The sequence below is a fragment of the Pristis pectinata genome, chromosome 2 (assembly GCF_009764475.1).
Source record: "Pristis pectinata isolate sPriPec2 chromosome 2, sPriPec2.1.pri, whole genome shotgun sequence".
NCBI lineage: Eukaryota > Metazoa > Chordata > Chondrichthyes > Rhinopristiformes > Pristidae > Pristis > Pristis pectinata.
The window spans coordinates 96,748,213-96,771,834 of NC_067406.1; the positions used below are offsets into that span (position 1 = coordinate 96,748,213).

General features: G+C 41.6%; 1 protein-coding gene across 2 annotated transcripts; it reads left to right on the plus strand.

Annotated features, from left to right (window-relative positions):
• The first annotated feature begins 1,160 nt into the window (after positions 1 to 1,160).
• Positions 1,161 to 23,415, plus strand: LOC127582338 (toll-like receptor 2). Of its 2 annotated transcripts, none has more exons than XM_052037498.1 (2): positions 1,161 to 1,224; positions 18,179 to 23,415. In XM_052037498.1, the coding sequence occupies exons 1-2, from the start codon at positions 1,186 to 1,188 to the stop codon at positions 20,591 to 20,593; spliced, it is 2,454 nt and encodes an 817-aa protein (XP_051893458.1). In that variant the 5' UTR covers positions 1,161 to 1,185; the 3' UTR covers positions 20,594 to 23,415. The 2 variants fall into 2 exon arrangements, with proteins under 2 accessions (XP_051893458.1, XP_051893466.1); XM_052037506.1 differs by lacking the exon at positions 1,161 to 1,224 and adding an exon at positions 15,580 to 15,609.
• The last annotated feature ends 207 nt before the right edge of the window (positions 23,416 to 23,622 follow it).

Here is a 23,622-nt window from a genome sequence, read left to right on the forward strand (position 1 = left end):
TATGGAGGTATAGAAAATTATGAGGGGCATAGATAAGGTGGATTGCCACTGTCTTTTCCCAGGGTTGGGGAGTCAATAACTAAAGGCATAAATTTAAGGACAGGGCAAAATTTTAAAAGGGACCTGAGGGGAAACTTTTCACACAAAGCGTGGTGGGTATGTGGAATGAGCTGCCAGAGGAAGCTATAGAGGTTGGTACAATTACAATGTTTAAAAGACATTTAGACAGGTACATGGATAGAAAAGGTTTAGAGGGATATGAGCCAAACACAGGCAAATAGCTCAGATAGATATCTTGGTCGGCATAGACAAGTTGGGCCAATGAGCCTGTTTCTGTACTATATAACTCCTAACTTTCCAAAACCTGTGTACCATCTACAAGGCTCAACACCATACAGGACATAGCCAGCTTGATAGGCACCCCATCCACAACCATTCACTCACTCCACCACAGACACACAGTAGCAGCAATGCAGCAACTCACCAAGACCCCTTGGGCACCTACTTTTTAAATCCATGACCCCTACCAGCTAGAGGAGAAGGGCAGCAAAAGCATGAGGACACCACCATCTGGACGTTGCCTCCTAGCCAAGCACCATCCTGACTTGGAAATGTATTGCCATTCCTTCATTGTTGCTGGGTCAAAATCCTGGCACTCTCTGCAGCAGTTCAAGAAGGCAGCTCACCACCACAATCTCAAGGGCAATTAGGGGTGGGCTCAGCCTGCAAAGCCCACATCATTTGAATGAATAAAAAATGGAAAAATCTGGTTAATGTTTCATTTGAAATGTGCTATTATTAGCAGTGCTCTTTCAGCATAGATTTTCAGCCCCCAAAGTAGCCACGCATAGCTGAGAACATGCCAATGAGCACAGTTCATAATTACCCTCATTATGCAACATCTCTTCAAATAACTTTTTTGTCTCATTCAGTTTTACTTTTTCTTAGAAACTCTCTTGTGAAAAAATGCCGTTTATGATATTTTATCAATTGAAATTGGCTTATATTTTGAATATTTTCCAGTGTTCACTGTGCATTAGTATTTTGCATTACCGTCTACTTGTACATCTTCCAGATGGTGCTGTAATACTTGCAATTCCTGCAAATAATGATGCAACTTCCATATTTTCTGACTTGTTCTTTCCGGATTCTAGATTGAATCTCTGCTGAATCTGTGGATTCAACATGACTTTAAGTGCTACTGTTTCTCAAGGTTTGCTGTTGGTAAGTGAGAAAAATTGTGTACACAGGATCAATCTCAGTATGGTTTTTGAACAAAACTCTTCCATCCTGTCTATATTGTCTTTGTTTTTATCTGGGTTTGTTAAGGTGTGTAAATTTAGTTTGAATCTGCTGTTTTGTTTGTCACAGATGCTATAGAGATGCTGGAGAAATGAGGCTTGTCTTTGGAGCAGCAAAGGCTGAGGGGAAACCTAATAGAAGTTTATAAAATTGAGCAGCATAGGTAGAGTAGACAGCCAGTATCTTTCCCCCAGGGTCAAAATGTCTAATACTAGAGGGCAAGCATTTAAGGTGAGAAGGGGAAAGTTGAAAGGAAATGTGCGGGGTAAGTTTTGTTTTACATGGGTGCCTGGAATGTGCTGTTGGCTGTGGAGGCAGATATGATAGAGGTCTTTAAGGGGCTCTTAACTAGACGCATAAATATACAGGGAATGGAGGAATATGGACCATGTGCAGGCAGATGGTATTAAGCGTCATTAGCTTTATTAGTTTGGCACAACCTCGTGGGCTGAAGGGCCTGTTCTTGTGCTATATTGTTCTATGTTCTAGACAACTGCTGCATGATACTACAGTGATAAAGGAATTGTCTAAATTCACTAAAGCTTAATTTGAAAATTTTCAGATAAGAATATTTTGGGTAGATTGTTGTAAAGCATAGAATCATAGTGGGAGCAGGTATACGTGAAACAAGCTTAGGGATATTGAAATCATGTTAAATGTTCTTAATAAGTTAGGTCGGCTCAATGTAGATACCATGGTGACAGTTTAAGTGCAGCTGATCATGGTGTGGATAATATGAGAGAGGAAAGAGTCACAAGCACAGGAAAATGTTGCAATTAGTAGACCATCTGGTTGGAGGAATGTGGTTAAACTATTTAGAGAGCTGATTCACTGAATGAAGGACAAGCTGTTACATACTAATGGTAAACATCCATGTAAAGTTGTTAATACTGACCTTGATGGCTTAAGAATTAGGGTCATAGAGTAATACATTCTCGTAGATCTTCTTTGCACTCTTTCCAGCTTAATGACATCTTTCCTATAACAGGGTAATCAAAACTGTACACAATACTCCAGGTACGTCCTCACAAACATGTTATACAACTGCAATATAACATCCTATCTTCTATACTCAGTGCCCTGACTGATGAAGGCCATAGTGTCAAAAGCCATCTTCACCACCTTGTCTACCTACAAAGCCACTTTCAGAGAACTATGTACATACCCCTAGGTCCCTCTATTCTGCAACACTCCCCAGGGCCCTATTGTTCATTGTGAAAGTCCTACCTTGGTTTGACTTCCCAAAATGAAACACCTCACACCTATCTGAATGGTATGCCATTTCTTACCCCCTTACCGAGCTGGATCAAGATCCTCCTGTAATTTTTGATAACCTTCTTCACTGTCTACGATACCACCTATTTTAGTATCATCTGCAAACTTACTAACCATGTCTTGTACGTTCTCATCCAAATCACTTATAACTTTAATGATATATTTATGACAACACCGATCCCTCTGGCACACAACTAGTCGCAGGCCTCCAGTCTGAGAAACAACATTCCACCAACACCCTCTGGTTCCAACTATCAACCCAATTGTGTATCCAATTTGCTGGCTCTCCCTGGATCCCATACAATCTAACCTTACAAACAAGCCTTCCATGTAGGACCTTGTCAAAGGCTTTGCTAAAATCTATATAGACAACGTCAACTGCCCTGCCCTCATCAATCCACTCAGTTACCTCTTCAAAAAAACTCCAAAAACAGCTACCACTGATATACGGCTCCCTGGCTCGTCTTTGTTGCCCTTCTTAAATAACAGTACAACATTAGAACCGGAGGGGTAGGTCAGTGAAAGAAGTAAAGTCAGATCTAACATATAGAGAGGCTTTGAGGAAGGAGAAGCAGAGTACAGGGTATAAAAGTAGAAAGGTGGATGGGCTAAAGTGCATTTACTTAAATGCAAGAAGTATCAGGAATAAGGGTGATGAACTAAGAGCTTGGATAAATATGTGGAACTACGATATTGTGGCTCTTGCAGAGACTTGGCTGTCGCCAGGGCAGGAATGGATACTGAATATTCCTGGATTTCAGTGTTTTAAAGGGATGGGGGGGGGGGGAGAAGAGGAGGAGGGGTGGCATTACTGGTCAGGGATACTATTACAGCTGCAGAAAGGGTGGATAATGTAGAAGGATCCTCTCTAGAGACAGTATGGGTGGAAGTTAGGAACAAGAAAGGAGCAGTTACTCTACTGGGGGTATTCTATAGGCCCTCCGGTAGCAGCAAGGATACTGAAGAGCAGATTGGGAGGCAGATTTTGGAAAGGTGCAAGAATAACAGGATTGTTATCATGGGAGACTTCAACTTCCCAAATATTGATTGGCACCTGCTTAGTACCAAATGTTTAGACGGGGCAGAGTTTGTAAAGTGTGTTCAGGACGGATTCCTGTCACAGTATGTTGACAGGCCGACTAGAGGGAATGCCATATTAGATCTAGTATTAGGTAATGAACCATGTCAGGTGACAGATCTGTCAGTGGGTGAGCGTTTGGGGGACAGTGACCACCGCTCCCTAACCTTTAGCATTGTCATGAACAAGGATAGGAGCAAAGAAGACAGGAAGATATTTAATTGGGGAAGGGCAAATTATGAGGCTATAAGGCTAGAACTTGCGAGGGTGAATTGGGATGACATTTTTGAGGGGAAATGTGCTATGGAGATGTGGTCATTGTTCAGAGATCTCTTGCAGGATGTTAGGGATAAATTTGTCCCGGTGAGGCAGAGAAGGAATGGCAGCGTGAAGGAACCATGGGTGACGAGAGAAGTGGAACAACTAGTTAGGAAGAAGAAAGCAGCATACATAAGGTTTAGGAAGCAAGGATCAGGTAGGTCTCTTGAGGAATATAGGGTAGCAAGGAAGGAATTTAAGAAGGGGCTGAGGAGAGCAAGAAGGGGACATGAAAAGGCCTTGGCGAGTAGGGTTAAGGAAAAGGTTTTTTACCCAGAGAGTGGTTGGGGCATGGAATGGCTTGCCTGTAGAAAGCAGATTGTTGTGGTGGAGGGAGTGCATTCAGATTGGAGGGCTGTGACTAGCGGTGTCCCAGAAGGATCAGTTCTGGGACCTCTACTTTTCGTGATTTTTATTAATGACTTGGATGAGGGGGTAGAAGGGTGGGTTGGCAAGTTTGCAGATGACACAAAGGTTGGTGGTGTTGTGGATAGTGTGGAGGACTGTCGAAAATTGCAGAGGGACATTGATAGGATGCAGAGCTGGGCTGACAAGTGGCAGATGGAGTTCAATCTGGAGAAGTGGGAGGTGGTACTCTTTGGAAGGACAAACTGCAAGGTGGAGTACAAAGTTAATGGCAGGATTCTGGGTAGTGTGGAGGAGCAGAGGGATCTGGGGGTTCATAGCCACAGATCCCTGAAAGTTGCTTCACAGGTGGATAGGGTAGTTAAGAAAGCTTATGGGATGTTAGCATTCATAAGTCGTGGGATCGAGTTTAAGAGCTGCGAGGTAATGATGCAGCTCTACAAAACTCTGGTTAGGGTACTGTGTTCAGTTCTGGTCGCCTCATTATAGGAAGGATGTGGAGGCGTTGGAGAGGGTGCAGAGGAGATTTACCAGGATGCTGCCTGGTTTAGAGAGTATGCATTATGAGGAGAGACTAAGGGAGCTAGGGCTTTATTCACTGGAAAGGAGGAGGATGAGAGGAGAAATGATAGAGGTATATAAAATATTGAGAGGAATAGATAGAGTAGACAGTCAGCGCCTCCTTCCCAGGGCACCAATGCTCAAGACGAGAGGTCATGGCTTTAAGGTTATAGGTGGGAGGTTCAGGGGAGATGTCAGAGGGAGGTTTTTCACCCGAGAGTGGTTGGTGCATGGAATGCACTGCCTGGGGTGGTGGTGGAGGCAGATACATTGAACAGGTTCAAGAGCTTGTTGGATAGGCATATGGAGGAATGTGAGATAGAGGGATATGCGGGAGGAAGGGGTTAGGTAGTGTGAGGGTGGTCTGATGGACGGCACAACATGGTGGGCCGAAGGGCCTGTTTTGTGCTGTATGGTTCTATGGTTCTATGGCTTTAAAGTAATGGGTGGGAAGTTCAAGGGGGATATCAGAGGGAGGTTTTTTACCCAGAGAGTGGTTGGTGCATGGAATGCACTGCCTTGGGTGGTGGTGGAGGCAGGTACATTGGTTAAATTCAATAGATTGCTAGATAGGCATATGGAGGAAGTTAAAATAGAGGGATATGTGGGGGGAGGGGGTTAGATTGTCTTAGGTGAGGTTTAAAGGTCGGCACAACATTGTAGGCCGAAGGGCCTGTATTCATAGAATCATAGAAAGTACAGCACAATACAGGCCCTTTGGCCTCCAATGTTTTGTGCTGTACTTTCTATGATTCTATAATTAGCCACCCTCTAGTCTTCCGGAACTTCACCAATGGCTAAAGATGATGGAAATATCTCTGCAAGGGCCTCTGCAATTTTTCCTTAGCTTGCCACATAGTCCGAGAATGCATTTGGTCAGGCTCTAGGGATTTATCCACCTTAATGCACTCTAAGACTGCCAGTCTTTGGTAATTCATATAGCTGCATTTGGAAAGGCAGAGGTTGATTAGGAATAGTTACCACAGATTTATTGGTGGGAGATTATGTCTTACTAATATAATTGAGTTTATTGAGGAGGTAACTAAATATAAATATCGGTCAAGGCAGCATATGGCATGCTTGCCTTTATTAGTCGAGGCATTGTGTTTGAGTCAGGAAGTTATGTTGCAGTTCGAAAAACTCTGGTTAAGCTGCGTCTGGTGTATTACATTCAATTCTGGTCACACCATTATAGGAAGTAGAGGATAGAGGCTTTGGAGAGGGTGCAGAAGAGGTTTACCAGGTTGCTGCCTGGATTAGCGGGATTGTGCTAAAAAGGAGAGGTTGGACAAACTGGGGTTGTTTTCTCTGAAGCGGCGGAGGCTGAGGGGAGACCTGATAGAAACTTATAAAATTGTGAGAGGCATAGATAGAATGGACAGCCAGAATCTTTTTCCCAGGGTTGAAATGTTCAATATTAGAGGGCATGCCTTCAAAGGAGATATGTGGAGGAAGTTCTTTTTACACAGAGAGTGGTGGGTTCCTGGAATGCACTGGCAGGGGTGGTGGTGGAGACAGATATGATAGAGGCGTTTAAGAGGCTCTTGAATAGGCACATGAATATGCAGAGAATGGAGGGATATGGGCCATGTGCAGGCAAAAGGGATTAATTTAATTAGGCTAAATTAGCTTAATTAGTTCAGCGCAACATTGTGCGCCGAAGGGCCTGTTCCTGTGTGGGACTGTTCTATGCTCTATATATTAATAAGGACAGTGGGTGTGGACAGTGATGTGGCCCATGTGGACTTCACAAAGGCCTTTGACAATGTCCCACATGGAAGACTGGTGCAAAAGGTTAGAGTCCATGGGATCCAGGGAAAATTGGCAAATCTGATCAAAAATTGGCTTAGCAGTCAGAGACAGAGTGATGGTGGAAGGTTACTTCTGTGATTGGAAGCCTGTGACCACAGGATCAGTGCTGGGACCCTTGCGGTTCGTTATATACATTAATTATTTAGATATGAATGTAGGAGATATGATTAGTAAGTTTGCAAATGACATGAAAGTGAGGGTAGGACATATACCATGAATGGTGAGGCTGTAGGGAGTATTGAGAAACAAAGGAACCTTGGTGAGCAAGTCCACGGATCCTTGAGTGTGGCAGCACAGATAGATAGGAAGACGAAGAAGGCATATGGCATGCTTGCCTTCATTAGCCAGGGCATAAGTGCAGGGATGTCTTGTTACAGCTGTGTAAAATATTGGTTAGTCCATAGCTGAAATGTGGTATGCATTTCGGAATGCCACGCTATTGAAACAATTTGATTGCACTGGAGGAGGTGTAGACAAGAATCATCAGGATGTTGCCTGAGCTGAAATGCTTCAGTTGTGGTGAGAGACTGGATAAGTTGGTTTTGTTTTTCTTGGAACAGAGGGCCTGATAGAGGTATACAAAATTACAGGAGGCTTAGATAAGGTAGATAATAGGAAACATTTCCCCACGGCAGAGGTATCTGAGACCAGAGGGCTCAAGCTTAGGGTGGGGAATAAAAGGTTGAGAGGGGATCTGAGGAGGAACTTTTTCACCCAGAAGGTGGTTACAATTAGGAATGCACTGCCTGAGAAAGCAGTGGAGGCAGGTACTTTCACACCATTTAAGAGATGTATTTGAAGCACCAGGGATTGTAGGCTACAGAGCTAGTGCTGGTCAATGATGGGCTGAGGGGCCTTCTTCTGTGATGTATGACTCTTTGACTCAATGACTTTAAAAATGTCAGCTGATTGTTTAAGAATGGGTGTTTGTGTAGCTGAGATAAATGGAGGATTACTCAAGGATGGCCAATTGTCATCAGCCAACTGCAGATAAAAGAATGAGTAAGCTCCAATTAGAGAGTGGAAATGATGTGGAAATTTAGGTCAGGGACTGAGAATTAAGTGAACAGGACCCAGTAAACTCAAAGACAGCAGGTATTGTCAAAGAGAAAGAGGCAGAATTGCTATGAGACTAATCAAAATCAAAATTGAGTTTATTGTTATACACAAGTACATGTTGGCACAGGTGCAATGAAAAACTTACTTGCAGAAGCATCACAGGCACATAGTATCACATAAGTAACATTCACAAGAAAAACATGAATTAAACATACATTATACATAATACACAATTATATCCCTGTACTATAATCAGTTAGAATTGTTTTTTGTAACCTATATGGTGAGTGTGAAATAAAGATCACATTCAGCAATCTGCGGGTTGTCCTTCGCTTACTTTCCCAGTACCACTTGCAGTGAGGTCTGGGACTCCCTCATTAAAAAATAAAGATCAAATAAGCAAGACATGTAACCCTCACCGCACAGAAGTGCCAGGCAATGACCATTTCCAACAAAGGAGAGTTCAACCATCTACACTAAACATTCAGTAGCATTGCCATCGCTGAGTACTCCACAATTTACATCCTGAGGATCCCCAATGACCAGAAATCAAGTGGACCAGCTACATACATACTATGGCTAAAAGGGCAGGTTAGAGGTTGGGGCCGAATTACTGACACCACAAAGCCTCTCCATCACCTACAACACACAAGTGAGGAGTGTAACAGAATATTCTCCACTGCCTGAATTAGTGCAGCTCCAACAACATTCAAGAAGTTTGACGCCATCCAGAACAAAGTAGCCTGGCTAGCAACGATTCTATCTACCCTAGTTATGGCTCTCATAATTTTATATACTTCTTTCAGATCACCCCTCAGCCTCCACACTCCAGAAAAAAAACAATCCAAGTTTCTCCAACCTCTCCTTATAGGTAATACTCTCTAATACAGGCAACAACTTGGTGAACCTCTTCTGCATCCTCTCCAAAGCCTCTACATCCTTCCTCTAGTCTGGTGACTGGAAATATACACAATACTCCAAATTAGCCTAACTAAAGTTTTATATAACTGCAACATGACTTCCCAACTGTTATACTCAATCCCTGACTGTTGAAGGCAAGCATGCTGTACCCATTCTTTACCACTCTATCCATTAGTGTCGCTACTTTCAGGGAGATTTTGGTGTCATCTGCAAACTTACTAATCAGATCGGCTATGTTTATATCCTGATCATTAATGAATAAAACAAACAATAGAGGTCTCAGCATTGATCCTTGTGAAACACTTCTAGTCACAGACCTCCAGTCAATAAACACCCGTCTAACATGACCCTCTGTCTCCTCCTCCTTCTTCTCATCCTCCCTTCCCTCTTTCTTCCCTCCTTGTCAAGAATGGGTTGTTTCCAATTCATCTCAGTGGATTCTGAAGTGGCCAAAATGGGATTTACAGGTAGGGTGAGGGGTGAGTAGTATAAGGGGCAGTGTGGCCACTGTTTTTCAGGGCTTCCATATGATCCTGATGAAGAAACTCTTGGTTCTCTGTGCAAAGACAACTGATAGAAGACCTTAGATGAGAAAATTTCAGTGACGTAGGTTTAACCCGACCTCTGGTGCTGTATATATAGAGTTTGCATGATTTCCCTGTGACCATAAAGGTTTACCCCAGGTGCTCCAGTTCCCTCCCACATCACAAAGATATGAGGGTTGAGAGATTAATTGGCCACCTTATATTTCCCTCATGTGTAGGTGAGTGGTAGCATCTGGCCAGAGTAAATGGGAATGTGGGGAGAATAAAAAAAGAATCGTGTAAAGTTAGTGTAAATGGGTGGCATGGAGTTGGTGGGCCATACCTCAATGGCTTTCATTTCCAGAACTCTGCTACTAATATTGAGTTGTGTTTTTTTAAAAAATCCATTATGTAGTGCAAAAAAACATTATCCTGTGTGATAGAATTTTAAAGCCATTGGCATTAATGTGGACATTTACAATACCCCCAAGTAAACATCTTAAAGAAATAAGAATAGAGAATGATAGAAGTACTCAGCAGGTCAGATAGCATCTGTGGAGAGCAAACAGAGTTAACGTTTCCCTTAATTCCCTTAATTACATTCCCTTAATTGACCCTTAATTAGAACTGGAAAAGTGAGAAAGCATGTGCATTTTAAATGGCAGAGGAGGAGGATGTGGAGCGTCAATGCTCAATACAAGAGGGCATGGCCTTAAAGTAATGGGTGGAAAGTTCAAGGGAGATATCAGAGGAAGGTTTTTTACCCAGAGAGTGGTTGGGGCATGGAATGCGCTGCCTGGGGCGGTGGAGGAGGCAGGTACATTGGTCAAATTCGAGAGATTGCTAGATAAGCATATGGAGGAATTTAAAATAGAGGGATATGTGGGAGGAAGGGTTAGATAATCTTAGGCGAGGTTTAAAGGTCAGCGCAACATGGTGGGCCAAAGGGCCTGTATTTTGTTGTACTGTTCTATGAGTTTGTCCAGCTGGCACAAATGTTGGTATCACTTAAGAGAGGATAATGAATCATGGCGGATCTATCTGGAGGAATGAAACTAGCAAGAGGCAAATAAGAAAGAAGAAAGAGAGAAAAAAAGTGCTATGACTGTAGGGTACAGAACACAATTTCTTGAAATCTGGAATCAAAGAGACAGCTGGAAAAGCTCATTAGATCAGGTGGCATCTGCAGAGAGAACAATACATTTACTTACAACAGAGCTGGCCAGTTCTGCCACCAATGGCAAAGGCCGATTATCTGAAATTATTGAATTTAGTATTAAGTCCCTAACGTCTAGATTGATGAGTTACTTGGGCTTACTTTGGACTTTTTTGGAGCAGTGTGCAAGACCAATGGCAGAGAGGATAGAACATACAATTGGGATATACAACTAAAGTGAAAGACAACTGGGAGTCAGGTTCACTCTTCTGGACTGAATGGAAATGTTCTTTCAATGTGGCCACCTTCATTCTTCATTGTAGAAGAAAATTAGGAGAGCACAAGAGGACATGAGATAGCTTTGGCAGATAAGATAAAGCAGAATCCAAAAGAAATTCTATAAACAGGGAGAGAATAGGGCCCCTTAAGGATCACTGTGGCCTCAAGAAATGGGTGAGGTCTTAAATGAATATTTCTCAATTATATTTGGCATAGAGAAAGTCATGCAAGCCAGGGGATTCAGGGAAGAGAACAGTGATGTCTTGAAACATGTCCATAATACAAAAGAGGAGGTGCTGGTGGTCTTAAAATGCATAAAGGTGTATAAATCCCCAGGGTCTGACCAAGTGTATTCTAGAACATTATAAGAAGGTAGGGAAGAAATTTTTGGGGCCATGGCAGAGATATTTGTATTATCATTGGCCAGAAGACAGGAGGGTGGCTAACGCTATGCCTTTATTGAAGAAGGACTGCAATGAGACCAAGGGGTACAATTACGTAGTTCCCTCAAAGCAGTGGCACACTTCAGGTGCTGAAGAAGGCATACCACATGGTTCTATAGTTCTATGGTACCACATGTGCTTCATCGATTAGCGCAATGAGTATAAGAGTTGGGACAGATCACACTTGGAGTATTGTGTGCCATTCTGACCACCCAGCTATAAGAAGGATGTCTTTAAGCTGGAAAGGGTGCAGAAAAGATTCACAAGGATGTTACCAGGACAGAGGGCTTGAGTTATAAGGTGCGTCCAGATAGACTGAGGCGTTTTTCTGTGGAGTGTAGGAGGCTGAGAGGTGACCTTATAGAGTTATGCAAAATCATGAAGGGCATAGATAAAGGTGAATGGTCACAGTCTTTTTCCCCAGAGTAGGCAAATCTAAAACTAGAGGGCATAGGTTTAAGGTGAAAGAGGAAAGATTTAAAGGGGACCCGACAGGCAACTTTTTTACACTGAGGGTAATGGGTATGCAGAATGAGCTGCCAGAGGAAGTGGTAGAAGTGGGTGCAGTCACAACATTCAGAAGATATTTGAACTGGTACATGGATAGGAAAGGTTCAGAACAGTATGGGCCAAATGCAGGCAAGTGGGACTAACTCAGGTAGGCAACTTGATCAGCATGGATAAGTTGGGCCAAAGGTGACTCTATGACATAGAACAATACAACACAGATACAAGCCCAACAAGTCCATGCCCACCACGGTCCCCACCCACCTATCCCTATTTCCTATGTTAGGTCCATATCCCTCTAAGCCCCATCCCTTCATGTACCTGTCCAAGTACTTCTTAAATGATGCTATTGTACCAGCCTCAACCATTTCCTCTGGCACCTCATTCCATATACTCACCACTCTTTGCATGAAAACGTTGCCTCTCAGGTCCCTTTTAAATCTCACCCTAAACCTCTGCCCCCTAGATTTGGACCCTGAAGAAAAGCCTGTTAACATTCACCTTATCTGTGCCTCTCCTAATTTTAAACATTTCTATAAGTTTGCCCTCTCTTTCTCCTGTGTTCCAATGTATCCAATGTATAAAGAGCTAGCCTGGCCAACCTCTCCCTATAATTCAGGCCCTATAGTCCTGGCAACATCCTCAATCATTTTTTCACTCTTTCCAGTTTAACCATGTCTTTACTATATCAGGGCCAAAATGACCAAAACTGTACACACTACTCTAAGTGCAGCCTCACCGACAACTAATACAAGTACAACATAATGTTCCAAGTCTGATATTCAGTGCCCTGTCTGATGAAGGCCAGCGTGCTAAATACCTTTTTCACCACCCTGTCTACCTGTGACGTTGCTTTTAATGAACTACATATTTGTACTCCTCGGTCCCTCTATTCCATTACACTCCCTAAGTCCCCTACCATTCGCAGTATAAGTATTATGCTGGTTTGACTTTCCAAAATGTGTCACCTCACATTTATCTATATTGAAATCCATTTGCCACTCCTCAACCCACTTCCCTAACTGATCAAGATCCCCCTGTAATCTACGATAACCTTCTTCACTATCAGCAACACCTAATTTCACTTCATCCACAAATTTACTGATCAAGCCTCGTGCATTCGCATCCAAATCATTTATATAAGTAACAAATAACAAGGGTCCCAACACCGAACCCTGCAGCACACCACTAGTCACCGGCCTCCATTTCGAGAAACAACCTTCAACCACCACCCTCTGCTTCCTACCTCCGAGCTAATTTTGAATCCACCTAACTAGCTCTCCCTGGATTCCACGGAGCTAACCTTCCAGACCAGTCCACCATGTGGGACCTTGTCGAAGGCCTTGCTAAAGTCAATGTCTACATTGCCCTACCCTCATCTACCCTTTTGGTTACATCTTCAAAAAACTCTAAAAGATTTGTCAAGCACAGCTTTCCACGCACAAAGCCATACAGACTCCTTGTAATCAGACTTTGTCTATCCGAATGCTGGTGGATCCGGTCCCTCAAAATTCCCTCTAGTAACTTCCCCACCACTGATATCAGGCTGACTAGCCTGTGGTTCCCTGGCTTGTCCTTATTACCCTTCTTAAACAACAGAATGACACTAGCCACCTTCCAATCTTCTGGAACTTCACCAGTGGCTAACGATGAAGCAAATATCTCTTCAAGGGCCTCTGCAATTTCTTCTCCAGCCTCTCACAAAGTCCAAGGATGCACTCAGTCAGGCCCTGGGGATTTATCCACCTTAATGCACTGTAAGGCTGCAGTTACCTCGTCCCTGGTAATATGAATGGCCTCCAAAACTTCTCCACTCGTTTCCCTTATCTCTTGAGCAACCACGATTTCCTCCTCATTAACACAGAGGACAAATATTTGTTAAAAATTCCACCCTTCTCCTGCAGCTCGAGACATAGGCGCTGCTGATCTCTAAGGGGAGCTACTCTCTCCCTAGCCACCCTTTTACTCTTAATATATCTATAGAACCTCTTGGGATTTTCTTCAACCTTACCTGGCAGATTCACCTCATACCATCCCTTTGCCTTCTTGACTTCCTTTTAAATGTATTCTTAATCTCTTTATAGTCATCAAGGGGTTCACTCATCCCTGAGCTCCTAAACCCAATGTATGCTTCCTTCTTTTTTATGAACAGAGCCTCAATATCTCTCGCTGGTCGCCGTTTTACCCTTCACCCTGACATGAACATGCTGCCCCTGAACTCTTGATATCACACTCTTAAAAGCCTCCCACTTGTCATTTGTTCCTTTCCTTTCAAATAGGCTCACTCAATCGATCTATGCTAAATCCTGCCTAATTCTGCCAAAATTAGCCCTGCTCCAGCTTAGGACCCTAACCTGTGGACCTGTCCTATCCTTTTCCATCACTATCTTAAAACTAATAGAATTACGGTCACTAGAGCCAAAGTGCTCCCTGACTGCCACTTCAGTTACATGCCATGTTCCCTAAAGAGGAGGAGCAGTATGGCACCCTCCTGAGAGGGGTCTCTATATATTGACTCAGGAAACTTTCCTGGACACACTTCACAAATTTCACCCCATTCATGCTCTTAACACTCTGGGTGGTCCAGTCAATACAGGGGAAATTCAAATTTCCCACTAATACAACCCTATTATTCTTACAACAGTGAGCAAGTTGTAACCTGCTCTTCAAGTTCCCGCTGACTATTGGGAGGTCTATAATACAGGCCCAATAGGGTAACTCTCTCCTTCTTGTTTCTAAGTTCTACCCATATGGCATCACTGGACAATCCCCCAAAAATGTAATCTCTAAGCACTGCTGTTACATCCTCACTTATCATAAGGACAATACCCCTTCCTCGCTTACCTGCACCTTATTTACTTAATGAGTTTTGAATGCTATACATGAAATTGGAATATGTCCAGGGGCTGTTTGGACTTTGGATGATATTAAGGGAAAAGGATAAAAAGCATTTGTTGCATCTTCAGCATTTGCATTGCAGTTGAAGACAAGGGGAACCCCATCTGTGCCCTGTCTGAGAGCAGAAGTATGGGAAGTAGAGCAAATGCAAGTGAGGGGAAACCATGGTTAAGGAAAAAGAAAGATCTTTCAGAAGATGCAGTATGTCTGATCGTTAGAGTAGATTGCCGGAGTGGGAGAAACTGGTAGAATAGAATGGAGTCCTTTCTGGAAGCAGGATGGGGGAGTGTGAGTGCAAGAAACAACATCAATGCAGACACCAATGTACCAAAAAGAGGTGATGGTGGGGGCCTGAGTAGGAATAAGCAGGGACATCCAAAGGTTCAATGCAAACATCTTTGGCTCCTACTCCCAACTTCATAGATTTGCCATCATTTCCATCTCCCTCTTCATTCATGTGTCAGTTTGAACTCAGTTATAACATCAACATTTTATTCAACCTGAACTGAGATCTTGATCCATTTCAACACAAAATCTCCCTTTTTATTCCACAGCCATATCCAAGTCAATCAATTTATTGCATTCCTTCAGTACATAATCTTAATCCTTCAAAATTTTTTGTATTATGAACTTGTAACTCTGTTCAAACTTGTTAGTTTTAAAATTTTATTTTGCAGCCTCTGTCCCTCACTGCTTACAAACTACAACCCACATGCTGCCAGGTCCCTTAGCATAATCTAAGAACTATGCAAACAGGAAATGTGTTCCAGGTTTGCTGCCGGGAAACCAAGTGTTGACTCAATTTCTCCTCCAGATTCCCATTGTAGTGAGTGTGCTGAGTCTCTGCTCAGCAATGCTTAATAGTGACAAACTACATTGATCAATTCCATAATATAGAATTAGGTATTGCATACCTTGACACCTTCTTGGTTATCAACATTATCTTGCTCCACTTTAGATGGCATATCACACCTTGACATGAGGACAATAAAAGTACAAAAAATTATGATGGAAAAGCAAAATTGATAGAATACATCAAATATGAAGTAAAAATAGAAAATGCTGGGAATACCAAGCACCTTGGACACCATCAGCAGAGAGAAATAGCTGGTATTTCACATTGATAATCTGTCATTTGAATTGTATAACATGATGTGATATATATCGCGCACTTTATTGCAAATTATGGACAATCTTGACACTCTTGATATAGATATTAGGTATTTATTTATTAGTCACATGTACATCGAAACACAGCGAAATGTGTCTTTTTGCATTACTGAAAATGTGCTGGGAGCAGCCTGCAAGTGTCACCGCTCTTTCCGGCACCAATGTAGCACGCTCACAGCTCATGACCTGTATATCTTTTTGGAATGTGGGAGGAAACCGCAGCACCTGGAGGAGCACAGAAACAGGCTCTTCAGCCCACCACATCCATGCCGACCATCAAGTACCCATCTACGTTAATCCCATTTACCGGCACTTGGTCTGTAACCTTTTACGCTTTGACAATTCAAGTGCTCATCTAGATGTTTATGTTTAGAGAGTACCTGCCTCTACCAGATCTGAGTGAAAAAAAAATTCTTCCTTCGATTCCCTTCTAAACTTCTTACCCATTACCCTAAAATTGTGTCCTCTACTTTTGAACACTTCTGCTATGGGGAAAGGTTTCTCATGATCTACCCTATCTATGCCTCTCATAATTTTGCATATCACCATCATGTCCCCTTTAACATCCTCACTCCAAGCAAACCCACCTATCCAGTCTTTCCTCATAACTGAATCACTTTATCTCAGGCAACGTGCTGGTGAATCCCCTGTATACTCTCCCCAGTGCATCCATGTTCTTCCAATAGTGTGGCAAAAAGAACTCTACACAATTCTACATAGCTCTGCCCATCTTACCAATTGATCAATATCATCCTGCAGTCCAAGACTATCCTCCTCACTATCAAAAACACCACAATTTTTCATGTCATCTGCAACTTACTATACCTCCTTCATTCATATCCAATTTCCAGAGGTGCACTGCTGGTCACAGGCTTCCAATCACAAAAGCAACCCTCACCCTTTGCCTCCTATTACCAAACCAAATTTGGATTCAATTTGTCAACTTGCCTTAGAACCTTAGGCTGTAATCTTTTGGACCAATTTCCTGTGTAGGACCATTTCAAAGACGACATCAATCATATCAATAGTCAAAATATTCACTCACTGGTCAGACAGGATCTTCCTCTGACAAAGCCACAGTGACCATCTTTGATTAATTTCCACCTTTCCAAGTCCAGATTAATGCTATCCTACAGAACTTTTTTCTAATAATTTCCCTACCATTGATGTTAGACTCACCTGTCTGTAATTACCTGGTTTAACTCTGCTACCCTTCTTAAATAAAGGTACCACATCTGCAGTCCTCCAGTCATCTGGCCCCTCACCAGTGGCCAGTGAAGATATAAAAATCCCTCTTGGGGCTCCAGCAGTCTCCTCCCTTGCCTCTCATAGCAGACTGGGGTACATCTCTTCTGTGGATTTGTGAGCCTTCAAGCCTGTTATGACATCTAATATCTCCTTTCTAATGATGACACATTCCAGATTTTATTCATCCCCTTGAATTCTCCAACTACAATGTCCTTATCCTGAGTAAGTGAGTAAGTACTTCACCCACATCCACCTATATGTAAGGACAGGTCCTTAATGGGCTTCTTCCCTTAACATACTTAATAAAATGCTTTGGGATTTCTGAAGTCATGTTCACCAGTGATATTTCCTTCCCTCTCTTTGCCCTCCTAATTTCTTTTCTAAATGCACCCTACACTTTCTACACTTCTGCAGGGCCTTCCCTGTTTTCAGTTCTCTGTGTCGGCTATATGCGTCATTTTGTTTTCCATATTTAATGCTCATATCCCTTGACATCCCTTGAATTACCATCCTTATTTGATAGGAGTTCATGCTCTTATAGGAGCATGTTGGCCCCGAAATCTCATCATTTCATTTTTGAATGACTCCCACAATTTGGACATAGGTTTATCTCAATCAACTTTTGAGAAGTTCTGTTTTATGATGTTGAAGTTGGCCTTTCCCCAATTCAGGACCTGTATTTCTGGACAATACATATCTCTTTCCATAATTACCTTGAATCTGACTGAGTTATGATCACTATCTAATGGCACAGTGACATATCTAGTGAAGCTTCTGCCTCACAGATCCAGTGACCAAGGTTCAATTCAGACCTCTGGAGCTGTTTCTGTGGAGTTTGCACATTCTCCCTGTGACCATCTGGGTTTTTTCCTGGTGCTCGGGTTTCTTCCCAGTGCTCGGGTTTCTTCCCACATCCCAAAGACGTGGGTGGTAGGATAATTGCCCTAATGTGTAGTTGACTGGTAGAATCAGACAGACCTGATGGAAATGAGTGGTGAATTAGTGAGGGAATGGGATTGCATTGTAAACCAGCATAGACTTGACAAGCAGAATGACTTCCTTCTATGTTGTAAGGAAATATGAAAATACCTCCAAAATCCTCTCCCACCAACACTTCAACCTCTTGCCCAGCAACATTCCCTGTTTAAGGTACTAATGTTATAAAAGCATCCTACAGAGTTTAGCAAAACAATCAAGTGATTCCATCAAGAAACAGGAGACAAGCATTGCACTAATATCGGTGCTATTTTTTCCATTTCAGACCACAGAGAAAAACATGAGAGTGTCATCGCTGTGTTTCCTGCTCGTGTGTAGTTTTGTATGTGAAGCTTTCTCAGAAGATGACAGGTCATACAATATGTGTCAAAACTGTGATCACAACAACTACTGCAACTGCTCTTCGATGAATTTAAAGAATATTCCGCTTGTGTCTGAAAAGGCATTCACATTTGACCTGTCCTACAACAGCATTTCACAGATTAATGACACAGATTTCATCACATACAGAGAGCTGAAAAGACTTCTGTTGCAATCAAATCAAATCCAATCTATCAGTGATCATGCTTTCCAGCTCAACACAGAAGTGGAGTACCTTGACTTGTCTGAAAATCTTTTAACCAAAGTAACATCGAATTGGTTTAAGCAGTTTCACAAACTGCAATACCTTAACCTTTCAGGGAATAGGTACACAACTCTGGGATCAGGGAGAATTTTCTCAAATCTCTCAAGACTCCGTTGGTTAGAATTTGGCAATCCTTTCCTATCACATTTAAAGGAAGATGACTTTGTAGGAATTACACATCTAGATGAGTTTGTTTTGACAGCAAATAATTTGGATTCATATCAGCAAGGAACTTTCAGTTCTTTCAGAAATATAAGCCATGCTGCATTGAGTTTACTTAACATATTTCTGACTAAGACAGGCCAAGCTCGGCAGATTCTTATAGATTTGTCAGGATGCACCACCCACTTAGAGCTAAGAGATTTAATGTTTCCTGATGAAGGTGACGGTCAGTTATTTTCTGTTCCAGGCAATTCGTCATTCACAAAATTCACCTTCCAAAATACTTTTCTTACTGATGACACTGTACTTAATTTTATAAATTGCATGAAAAACACAAAACTATCAGAGATAGTAGTGAAAGATTGTGTGCTTTCAGGAACTGGGAAATGGCCGAAGATAGACAATATAAAAAACAACTCACTTCATTCATTAACATTAAATAATATATCCATTAAACACTTTTATGGATTTTATGATCTTTCAGGCATTAGTCCAATACTTGAACCCATTAAAACAGCTATATTGACAAAACTAAATATGTTTCTGATGCCCTGTCATGTATCCAAGAACTTAAAGAATGTGGAGTATCTTGATTTAACATACAATTTGTTGAGTGATAGAATAATGCAAGAAATGGTTTGTTCTGGAGCTTGGCCGTCGTTACGTTACCTTATTCTGAGAAAGAATATATTAAGATCCCTCAGTATAACAAGTCCAAAACTATCAACACTTTCTACTCTTACCCATTTAGATTTGAGCCAAAATAGCTTCAGTGAAAACAGTGCATCATGTAAGTGGTCTAAAAATCTGCAATTTCTAAATCTTTCAAGCTGTAAAATAAAAAGTATATCACAATGTCTCCCCCCAAATGTTGAGGTATTGGATTTAAGTAACAATGACATCAGCAGTTTTATGGTTAGTCTGTCTGCTCTCAAGACTTTAAATGTGTCCAATAATAAGTTTAAAAGTTTACCAGCTGATAGCTATTTACCAAAGATGCAGATTCTGAAGATCAGCAACAATAAACTCACCTCGCTCACAGGTGAAGAAATCATCACATTTAAGAAGCTTGAATTTTTGGAGGCTGGAAAAAATAATTACATTTGTTCATGTGAATTCCTCCTTTACATGAATCATTACATAACAGTACAACTGCTGGACCAACCAGAAAACTATGTTTGTGATTCACCTCTAACTCACAGGGGACAGTTGGTGCAAAATACTAAGCGCTCCTTCTTTGATTGTCACATGACATGGTCCATAGTCTTAGTATGTGTGAGTGTGTCTTTGGCAGCAACAATCGCTGGGACAGCATGCCACAGGTATCATGGGATCTGGTACCTCCAAATGACCTGGGCATGGCTACAAGCAAAGAGGAAACCAAAAAAAGTGAGGAACAATGATATCTGTTATGATGCATTTGTTTCTTACAGTGACATGGACTCAGACTGGGTGGAAAACTCCTTGGTGAGGGAGTTAGAAAGTGTTCACCCACCACTGACACTCTGCCTTCATAAACGTGATTTCATTCCGGGGAAGTGGATCATTGACAACATAATTGAATCCATTGAAAAAAGCAGGAAAACATTATTTGTTATATCTCAACATTTTGTCCAGAGTGAGTGGTGCAAGTATGAGCTTGACTATACTCACTTCCGTCTATTTGATGAAAACAATGATGCAGCCATACTTGTTTTGCTGGAGCCAATCCCAAAGGAGACCATTCCTCAGAGATTCTGCAAGCTTCGGAAATTGATGAATACAAAGACTTATTTGGAATGGCCTCAGGATGTAGAGGAACAGCAGAACTTCTGGCTTTCCTTAAAAGTTGCATTAAAAGAAGAAATACCATTAACCAATGTCACAGAAAATCCTAGCCCTCTACAAAATTGACTAATTTACTTGGATCCTTCAAACTGAATACAGTTTTTATTTGTACAGGCAGGTCATTGCACAAATCTCTTGGGGTCTTTTTGATACGGAGGGTGGGGGAGTAAAAGAAAGAAATGATTTTTCCTGGCCTCAGGACTTCTCAAAGCTAATAAAGTTCATGTGAAATATCATTACTCTTGGAAAACAAGGCAGGAAATGTCCAGAAGCACCAATAATTTCAGTGTTAAGCAAGCAAGTCCAGCTTTAGAATGTCAGCTTAGATTATTGTCCTGCATGGCAACAGAAATGAGAATGCTATCAACTGATGTACAACACAGAATTATGATTTGATAAACAGAATACAAGATATTAATATATTTTATTATGTAATTGCATTTTTAATGTATGTTTTTCAATGTCTCACTGCTTAGCACCTGTTGTCAATCATCCTCAGCCCTCTGAACTTAATTTCTCCAGATCCAGGATGGTCAGAAATATCTGAAAACTATCAAAAATGAAAACAATCAGAGAAAGAATTAAAATTTATTATGCAAAAATTGAAAATTAAAACAAAAGTAGTATAAATCCTGGGAGATCTCAGCAAATCCTATTCTACTTCTGGACTCCATAATAAGTGATCAGTGAAGCTCAGTCAGTAAGTTCGATATTTATGTTTTTTCATATGTTTACAATGATAATTCAGACCCATGTGTTCACCAGAACTGACTGGCTCTTCAGATTTACATAACAGTTTTTCATTCATGATTCAAGTCAGTAAGTATATGTTACTTTATATATTACCTGTGTGCCATAATTGTTCTAAAAGTATAATTCAAGAATATAAAAAACAATCATTGGAACAAAAACAGAGAATGCTGGAATCGTTCAGCAGATCAGGCGGCATCTCTGAAAAGAGAAACAAAATTAATATTCAGATTGAACACCCATTGTCAGAATATGACAGATCTTGCATTTTGCATGATGAAGAAGTTGATAAAAATGATACAAAAATTAACTCTGTGGTTGACAGTGAGAAGGAACGCTTAAGGCTGCAGGAAGATATAGATGGCCTGCCCTGTAGAAAAATACAAGTCAGAATTATCAAATAATGGATTTGGGAAGATGCAGCAAAGCAGAGAATTTACAATATATTGGCAAATATTGAAGTGTGTGGAGGAACAGAGGGATCTTAAAGTCTACATCCATAAATGCAGGACAGCTGAGTAAGGAGGATAAGAAGGGATATAGTATCCCGTTCTCTTTTAGCTGTGGCCTAAAAAGGGAGGAGGTTATGCTTGAACTGCAAACAACACTTGTTAGATTTCAACTTGGTCACACATTAGATGATTAGTTAGGTTACAGCTGGAATAAGCATAAAGTTCTGGTCACCACATCATAGCTGGGCTGTGATAGCAATGGAGGAGATGAAAGTATGTTCACCGGGATGCTGCCTGAATGGAGCAATTCAGTATGAGGACAGACTGGATAGCCTCGGTTTGTTTTCCTTGGCGTAGAAAAGGCTGAGGGGTGATCTAACTGAGGGTGTAGATGGTGTAGATAGTGATAAATGTTTCTCTTAGCTGTTTATAACCAGAGGGCATAAACGAGCAGCTCTTGCACTTTTACATTTCTTGCCATTTTATTTTCACTTGATCTTCCCTTTCTAGATCAATTACTTGACATTCTTTGCTGAGTTCTGAAATGCTCCATCATTTGGATCACTGCTAATTCTGGAAATTTTGATTTAATACCATCCTTTTGATAGTATTCAATTTTGATTTTAAGAATAACTTATTTAATACTATCTCTTCCTTTGACAATGATATCTTTAATATCTCCTGTGAGCTATGTCAGACCACTTTTCATGCTGGGTTTTGCAAAGGCATCTAAAGGAATACTTTTTTGCAAATCATGTACTATATCTGTAAATGCTAGCTGTTGTCTGGCCACTATCATACCTTTCTCAATTAACCACAGCCAAATTTCTCCATGGGTTTGAAGGCAGTGCTGGAGATAGACCTAGTGGGTTTAGGGCAGTGTGGGAGACAAAGAGAATCTAGAACCACTCTATAGATCAAGTGATGATGCTGACTGAGTGAGATGCTCCTGCTTCTGCAGGATACATCCATGTTTTTCAGCCAGGAATTTGCCTCCGGTTATGTACTGAAGGGTACTGGAACACTGCAATCTTTTGACATCATTTGAAAGTCGACCCGCGCTCTGTAATAAATTAGGCAACAGCAGAACCAAAGAACTTACAATTAATGCTTTATTAGTTTAACACTAGTGGGAGTGGGGGATACAGAGAAAGAGTAAACAGTATAACCCAAGCTCTGTATTAGACCCACTTAAAGATCCCCCGGTTAGTGTGTACCTTTATACCCACTTTGTGAGGAACCTTCGTGGCAATTACTACAGCAATTGCTTACAGCAAGCTTTAGCAAAACAAGATATGTCTAAAAAAAACTATTTCTTTCTCACCCACACCTGGCCTCACTTCAGCCATAACTATAATTCTTTACCATGGGAAGAATAGCTGACTATCAGGAGAATAGCTACATACCATTAACCCTTACATTGCCAGTCATTAACCCTTGCATTCCCAGTTATCTTTTACAACCAAGCACCATCAAGTAGACAGCTGAGGATTTCCCAAGGGCTTCTGCGAGAGGTTTTGGAGGATCAGCATCAGGCCACAAACTTTGGACAGTGTAGTTGCTGTACCAGGAAGCAACTCAATTGACAATTATGGGCAGCCTTGGAGGGTGGTCAGGAGGCAGCCTCACTCTGGGAAGGAGTGAGAACAGTAGTAGCAGAGTAAGGAAAATGGGTGAGAAAGGGGAAGGGAGCTAAGAGAGGGAGGGACCGAAGAATGAGGTGGAACAAAGGAGGTAATTGGGGGGTGGGGAAGGTGACAGAGGTATTGAGACTAAGAGAGAAGCCTGAAGCTGGGTGGGAGTGTAGTGGAAAGGATTTGGTCATGTGTTAGAGTATATAATCATAGTGCATTCGTTTAGAGTGTGTGCATGTGTCCACATGCATGTGTTTGC

Excerpts from the sequence above, each read along its gene's own strand:
- LOC127582338 (XM_052037498.1), top strand. The coding sequence starts at position 1,186 with ATGACTTTAAGTGCTACTGTTTCTCAAGGTTTGCTGTTG. Across the intron at positions 1,225-18,178 it reads TTTCTCAAGGTTTGCTGTTG|ACCACAGAGAAAAACATGAG; the intron begins GTAAGTGAGAAA and ends TTTCCATTTCAG.